Raw genomic sequence first — 8,128 nt, 5'->3', positions numbered from 1 at the left:
TTAGGCCATCGATCTTAAAAGTCCTCGTTAATACATAACATGATCAGAATGCTTTTTAATGTTTCACAAATATCTTTAGTATCATGGAAAATCAATGATAGGATGATGTTGTAATTGTATAAGATCAATTTTAGAACTAGGAATAAAGTTAGTGGACATATACAGCCATACGAGCATGAAAACTTAAAATCAAAGCTTAGTTTTTTCTAAACAAAGCAACTACAAATCTTAAATTTTAACATAAGCTAAATACACAATTTATGATATAATTTGAAAAATAATACTCCCTGGACAATAGAGGCAAACTAAACATTAATATGGCATACGTAATAATGCCCATATTTCCATTGGTTCAACCAAATTGGTTCAAAGTTGTCGACTATTCATATCTTCTAGGTTGATTAAAGCTTCGTGCTGATAACGTGTTATGAAACTTAGCTCAAAGTAATAATATAGAACACTAAAATAGACAACAATGTAGAAAGGAAGAGAGGAGAGAATCTTATTTTTTCTATGTATTCAAGTGTATACAATGTGATGCCCAAACCCTCTATTTATAGGATGATATAGGTAATACAAAGGGACTCCATAAACATGGTATTAACTATTGAGAACATGGGGGAAGATCACGGAGGTGTGGGAGTTACATCCATAATGGTAAGAAGTAGTGGGGGTTATCTACATAATGGAGAAGAGTAGTGAGAGTTATATTTGATTAGTGGACATCCATATAAATATGTATTTCATAACAGTTTTGACCACTTGTTCAAATTTTTTAAAATAGCTCTTTTTTCTACTCACAAACTGTAATATTTTTTCAATTGAAAGCATGTCCAAACATAATTTCAAATTCCAAATACCATTTCCCAACTTAACTCCAAATACTTTTTTCCCCAAAATTACAATTTTTATGTCCAAACTCCTACTAAAATTCAGAATCCATACACTTAAAATTTTGAATCCGTATAAGTATACAAGAGAGTAAACCTTAATTTATCCCAAATTGGATTTAGTTGCAAATCATTTTGCACTTATAGGAAAAGACAGTACTATTGGAACAGTAATGATTTGTACTTTGAATAACCACGAACCAGTGATAAGGATAGGCATTTATTTAATAATAAAAAACGAAACAAAGAAGGAAATATATAAATTTATAGGCCAAACATTTGGCCACGTATCGTTCAACTAAACTGAAAGAATCCTTTAAAAATTGAGTTTAACTAATGTCCATTAATGTTTTAATTTTTATGTTATCATGTCACTTTTACTATAATTTTTTCTATTTTTCATATTCGCATCAAGTCGAACATGCGGAAGAAATCACTTAATATTTTTTTCCGTTGGAATCTGAACTTGAGATTTCATGGTTCTCCACCTGCTTCGTTGCTCGCTAGGCCACACCCTTGAATGCGTGTTACTTTTTGAATCTTTACATATAACTTAAATACAATTTGTATATAGTTTTTTGTATTAAAACACATACAATTTACATACAACTTGCATAAAATTATATTACTCGTATATATTTTTATGTCATTTGTAAACTCGACATACAAAATACATACAACTTATTATTATTATTCTCTTTGAATTTCAATCTGAAATTTCAACCAAAATCAACTCGAATCTTCACTAAACTCCTTTAAAATTGAGTCACTTAGGAGGGATAGAACTCCTCATCAGAATAAAAGTAAATTCATGATATATATATATATATATATATATATATATATATATATATATATATATATATATATATATATTCACTCATTAATAACTATATAAATTCAAATTTAAATAATTTAAGCTTATCGTAATCCTTTTATTTTATGCATACTATAGTATATGCTGAATTCAAAATGTATAAAACGCGCTATTGACAAACTGCAATAAGAAGCAATAGGAACAGTAGCTTGACGAAAGCAAGGGAACCACAAGGATTGCGGGCCGCAGAGGCGGACCTATGTATAGAGAAGATGAGTCACGTTAACGTCAACAAAAAATTCAAGTTATATATGTACATATATGTTAGAAAACGTTTATATATCTGAAACCCTTAAGATCAAAAGTCTGATGAGCCATTGGTTGGGCAGTCTACTCATGTGCCCCGCCACCTTTAAATCCGGAGTCCACATCTGTCAATGGTAGGATATATTATAAGATACTTTCACCCTTAATTAGGGCTTTCAGGTTCGAGTTTGGGTATGAAATTTATGTTAATGGGGAGCGTTTTCTCTTTTAATGGGTCTTGCACGATAAAAATCCGAATTAATCAGGGCCCTAACATATATTCTCCTACTAGACATCGGGTTTGGAAACAAAAAAAGGACAAACAGCAATAGGAACAGTAGTTTGCTGAAAGCAAAAACAAGAAAAAGCACAGAAGTTACAGTTAAAATATAGATAAATTTTGGCGCGTATAAATGGAGGAGCCAACGTACAAAACAATCTTGTCTTGTTTTTTTGTTTCCCATTCGGTGTTTCATACCCGCATTGGAGCCCGATTATATCGGGATTCGCATCGCGTAGGCCCCATTTGGGGGAAAGTGCTCCCTACCAAAGATTTTTCCTTACTCAGGCTCGAATTCGACACCTCTGATGAAGGAAAGAGCAGCCCCATCCGCTACACCACATCCTCAATCTTGTCTTGTTACAAATAAACAACATTACCATTTCCAAACACTTTCATTTTATGTTTTAAAAAAAAAAAAAAACTTTAAAGCAATTCTTGGAAAAGTCCACCAAGAAACAAAGTCACCTTTTTCCTTTTCATTGATAATATCTTTGAAAATTAAGACCATTAGTTTCTCCTTTCCATCCTCTTTCTTGTTTCTTTGGAATTTAATAAACATTTCCAATTGAATTATGGAAGTATTGAAGTGAGGGGAAAAATAAGGAGAAAGAATAGAATTTGATGGGGAATTGTTTTGGAGCTAAGTTATCTAACTCTAACCCTAGTAGTACTCACCCCAGCTTCTCAGCTAGACCCTCTACTCCTGGTACTTTCTGCTTTTTATCCTCTAATTATGCATCTGTTGTTTTATAACTACTTAATTTCTATTCTGGGTACTTTGGAATTTCCTTTTCTTCTTGTTTATGAGTCCCTTTCGTCGGAGGCGGAACCAAGATTTAAAGTTTATGGTTTCTGAATTTGCAATCGAACCCATAGCTCATTATTTATACATATTTATATAGCAGGTTTTTTTTAATACAAGTACAACGTTTAAGTAAAAAGCAATTGAGTTAGTCCGAACCCGTAGGTAACACTCCCCCTCCGCCCTGCCTTTCGTTTCATTTTATATGGCGGTGTTTGATTATGTACGGAGTTTAAGAAAGTATTAAATACCCTTGGAACCTATGATCTAAAACGTGTCATGATATTTATACAGTTATTAGAGTATGTTATTAAGGTAAAATGAGGAATTTAAAGTTAAAATTGCAAATAGAAAGGTGTCGTTCTCTTTTTTTTTTTTTAGAACAGACTAAAAAGAAAAGAGTGTCGTGTAAAATTGGTTAGATGGAAGTACTAACTTTTCAGCATTCTTGAATTTCTGGTGAATGATTTGGTTGAAGGTCTTATTCTTGTAATTATTGTGCTTTTTATTTTTGTTTTTCCTGTAAATTCCAAGTTGGGTTCTCTTAGCTATCTTGATTTTTGGCATTTGAAATGGTTGCTTTTTAACTTGCTATGTAAATTAAGGATGTTATTCTAAGTTCTTTTTAGCTTTTGAAAAAAGATACTCAAAATGGTTGCACACAAATGCATCTGTTGTTCTTTGCTTAGTTTCTATTCTGGTTACTCTGGAATTTCCCTTTCTTCTTGTTTCTTTCTCTCAACAAGTTACTATTGTTTTTCAACATTCTTGAATTTCTTGTAAATGATTTGTTGAATGTCTTGATTCTTGTAATTATTGGGTTTTCTGTTCTTCTTTCCTATAAATCCTAGTGGAGTTCTCTTTTTAACTGTTCTGAATTAAGGATAATATTTCAAAATTGTAGCTTTTACATTTAGCTGAGAGTGAGAAGATTAGAATAACCTATTTACATGGTTGTTTTTGTGCAGACACATCAAAGAACTACAGCAGTGGTGTTGGCTATTCGGCCACGAGTAGCAGTATAGGAAATAGTCGTTTCTCAGCAGCTGCAAGTGATGATACATGTTTGAATGGAGAGATATTGCCAACTCCAAATTTGAAGATTTTTAGTTTTTCTGATTTGAAGTTAGCCACAAAGAATTTCAAGTCTGATTCAGTCTTGGGGGTCGGCGGTTTTGGGACAGTGTATAAAGGATGGGTTGATGAGAAGACCCTTGCTCCGACTAAAGCTGGAATTGGAATGATTGTTGCCATCAAGAAGTTGAACTCTGAGAGTACTCAAGGATTCGAAGAGTGGCAGGTATACAATTGAGATGTTTTGATACAATGATAAAGCAAATTTAGACTCTTTTTTGGATAAAGAAGCCAACGGTTTGACCTTTTCCCTTTATATTGAAAGAACTTTAAATTCACCAATGGGCGAACGGTTTTGTAGAGTGACATAGATACAAGTTGAGGCCATTGCTGCAAAAATAAAAGATAATGTAGCCAGTTTGTGGATCGTCATTTAGTCAATAACAAGGATTTAGTTGTTGAATATGCTGAATTTTGGGTATGCAATTTCGATTAAATATCCATGGAACAACTTCTTCTGTTTTGGAACATCCAGTAATAGACTTGAGTAATTGTCTGTCTAATCAATTCAGATATTAATCGGATTCCAATTGTCTAATTTGCATGTTGTCAAGTAGAAAGTTGAATGTTGAGTTTGCTAGTTCACATTGTGTACTGATTGCTCATAAAATATGAAGGATTTTACGGGCTGCTCTCCTTGTTACTTCATTTAGAAATCCCTAGAAGAAAGATAAGGTTTTAACAAAATTGTTTTGGTTTGGTTCTTCGAAGATGCAGAGTTGGAAAAGTGAACAAACAAAAGAAAAGAAAGTAGAATTGAATTGCCTAGCTGAAAAGGTTAATGTTTGAGAATATGATTCTTACTCCAATACTACACAACTGTGCTGCAATGAAGTGTGTTGGTGTTGGATATGAAAGTTTTATCGGTATATTTGCTGGCACTTATTTTGAGATGCCGTAAGCAGAGTCCGTGATCTTTAATTCAATATTACTACACTTTTTCAATCTTCATTTGCCACAACAATTACATTTTATGTGTCAAAATAGTGAAATGTGGCTTACCTGTCTATTTTACTTCTTATGACATCTTTTAATAAATTAATACGCATTTGGTTCTGACCATATTGTCTATAGCCAACGGAGGTGTCAGAACATGTTTTAACCATCACATTTCTCGTAGCTATATTCATCAGAAACTTTCCATCTTTTTTTTTTTTCATTAGCAAGTAACCCTTCTGTCGCCAGTTATTTTGATTTATGATTTTATTTAGATGATGCTCATTATCTGCGTCAATTAAAAATGCAGTCAGAAGTGAACTTTCTAGGAAGGCTTTCACATCCTAACCTCGTTAAACTACTTGGATATTGTCATGAAGACAAGGAACTGTTACTTGTTTATGAATTTATGCAAAAGGGAAGCTTGGAAAACCATCTATTCAGAAGTAAGAAGTTAGTGTTAGAAATTCACTCAAACCAAAGCTACTTAATGATACGATGCACTCACCTACCACGTGTTTGTTTGTGTAGGGAGTGCCGCTATTGAACCACTTTCTTGGGACTTGCGACTCAAAATTGTCATAGGAGCAGCGCGGGGCTTAGCTTTTTTACATACGTCGGAAAAGAAAGTCATTTACAGAGACTTCAAGGCCTCCAACATACTGCTTGATGGGGTAAAGTCAGCTTACTTGCGAAAAGTTTTTCTTCATCTTTTTCTTCTCCGACTTTATTGTACATCTGTATTTGGCTATTTGTTGAAACTTTTTACTTTGCACATTTTTATTTGTAGAATTACAATGCAAAAATATCAGATTTTGGCTTAGCTAAACTGGGGCCTTCGGGCGGAAACTCACATGTGACTACTCGTGTTATGGGGACATATGGTTATGCTGCTCCAGAATATGTTGAAACAGGTGAGTGCTTTTTGAGCCCAATCTACACGGTTCAGAGACTATACTGCAATGTATTGAAGCACAACAGTTAAATGATCGCGAATTTCCTTTACTACTACATGGGGTATAGAGTCTAGACTAGCACTAAGTTGCAAGACTAGCTCTGACCTTGACTGAACAAGCAACCATTGCTTTGGGATTTAAGTGGGTCGATGACCGTAGTGCTTTATGGATTAGTTGGTTAATGAAGTTCAATTGTTTGTTAGATACTTAGATTCTTAGTGCCATTTTAAATCAAAGTAGCTCTATCTATCTGACAAAGATTTTGACCCATTATATATATTCTAGTAACTGATTATATATATCGACAGACAACAGATTGTGGGTAACGTAGGACATCTCTACTTTTCACTGGGGGAATCTTTAGAATTCCCGCTAATAACCCATTATCTCTATATACTCGCTATTAGTTAGCTCGTTTGCTTTCAGACTGCTTACTGCTCGAACTATTACTATCACCTAAACAACCCCTTTTTTGTGGTTATATTAGCATACTAACTGTAATTTCTTGCCTTTATTTTGCTATTGTCACCTTCTTCATAAGTGATTCGTGAATAAACCCGTCGAACATGTTCCAAGATCTTTAGGTCAGATTCAATTATGCATACTGCACTTTTATTAACGTGTTTTTTTGAATATGGCCAATCTGCTATGGCATCCACTTGCAAGTATAGATGTATAAGAGAGTTGGGAACTAAAGTCACAAGCTCTTGTAGCAATTCACCCCGTGAATAAAAAGCTAGTAGCACAAAATTTATTTGCAGTATTATACATTAATTAGGATTCTTGTCGGGTTAACAGGACATCTGTATGTAAAAAGCGATGTCTACGGATTTGGAGTCGTCTTGCTTGAGATGTTGACGGGCTTACGAGCACTTGACACCAAACGACCAAGTGGACAGCAGAAGTTGGTGGACTGGGTGAAACCGATGCTGTCTAACAAAAGGAAGCTGAAGTCCATTATGGACGCTCGGTTGGAAGGCCAATATTCTTCAAAGGGAGCAATGCTTGCTGCTCAGATTACTCTAAAATGCCTAGAAGGCGACCCCAAGAATAGGCCTTCGATGAAAGAAGTAATGGACGTGTTGGAACAGATTGAGGCCATCAAAGAGAAACCAAAAGAATCCAGAAGCAAACCCGAGCATTCTTCATCTCATCGCCACCGACAATCTCCAAGAAGTCGTCAGTCACCACGTCAGACAAACGACCGTGGCTGACAAGTAGAACTGGGAGAGCAAATATGAGCTGAAGAAATTGGCCTTAGCTATGTGTTTATAAATTTTCTTTGTTTCTCATTTAGTTTAAAAGTTTAAAGTTCTCTATTTTATGGCATTTCATTTTTTTAACTACAATTTGTATTGTCTGTCACCTCTTTATTGTATGGCATAACTGTATTATATGTAATTTATTAAAGGTACTCATAGAGAGCTTGACACTTTTTTTTTTTTTTTTTTTTTTTTTTTTTTTTGAGAGCTTGACACTGTTTTTGCTTCTGTATTGAGGAAGGTTGCATAAGTTATGCAGTAAGGATAGAATATGGAATAAGAATGAGAGATAGTAAAATGAATTAAAATAACGAAATGAAAAAAAACTAACCCTCGTAACAATAAGCAAATATTTATTTTGTTTAAAAAGTAAACCCATATTTTTAAGAGAAAATGACCTTTCTATAGTCTCTCAAAATTTTAATAGCCCATATTTTTTCCCATTGACATAAAATGTCCCTTTGGCCCAAACATATTACATTTCATAGCCCGAAATGTCTATTTTGTAGTATATCTTTTGTATAGTGACAGTCTATTTTGTATATTCTTTGTATAGCAACAGTCTATTTTACATATATTTTGTATAGTGATAGTCTATTTTGAATATATTTTGTATAGTGACAGTCTACTGTATATAAATTGTATAGTGTCAGCCTATTTTGTATCCCGAGCATTTTTATCTATCCAACGTGTATAGATTGTTGTATGATATATNATATATATATATATATATATATATATA

General features: G+C 33.7%; 1 protein-coding gene across 3 annotated transcripts; it reads left to right on the top strand.

The window, feature by feature from the left end:
- On the top strand, positions 2,740 to 7,560 carry LOC109231971 (probable serine/threonine-protein kinase Cx32, chloroplastic). Of its 3 annotated transcripts, none has more exons than XM_019397584.1 (6): positions 2,740 to 3,002; positions 4,067 to 4,398; positions 5,479 to 5,614; positions 5,700 to 5,842; positions 5,959 to 6,082; positions 6,923 to 7,560. In XM_019397584.1, exons 1-6 carry the CDS (start codon positions 2,918 to 2,920, stop codon positions 7,336 to 7,338), a joined length of 1,236 nt encoding a protein of 411 aa, XP_019253129.1. In that variant the 5' UTR covers positions 2,740 to 2,917; the 3' UTR covers positions 7,339 to 7,560. The 3 variants fall into 3 exon arrangements, with proteins under 3 accessions (XP_019253129.1, XP_019253130.1, XP_019253128.1); XM_019397585.1 differs by lacking the exon at positions 2,740 to 3,002 and adding an exon at positions 3,703 to 3,798; XM_019397583.1 differs by lacking the exon at positions 2,740 to 3,002 and adding an exon at positions 3,735 to 3,843.

Source organism: Nicotiana attenuata, chromosome 9 (assembly GCF_001879085.1).
Source record: "Nicotiana attenuata strain UT chromosome 9, NIATTr2, whole genome shotgun sequence".
Lineage (NCBI taxonomy): Eukaryota > Viridiplantae > Streptophyta > Magnoliopsida > Solanales > Solanaceae > Nicotiana > Nicotiana attenuata.
This window is presented reverse-complemented; position numbering and strand designations above follow the sequence as displayed.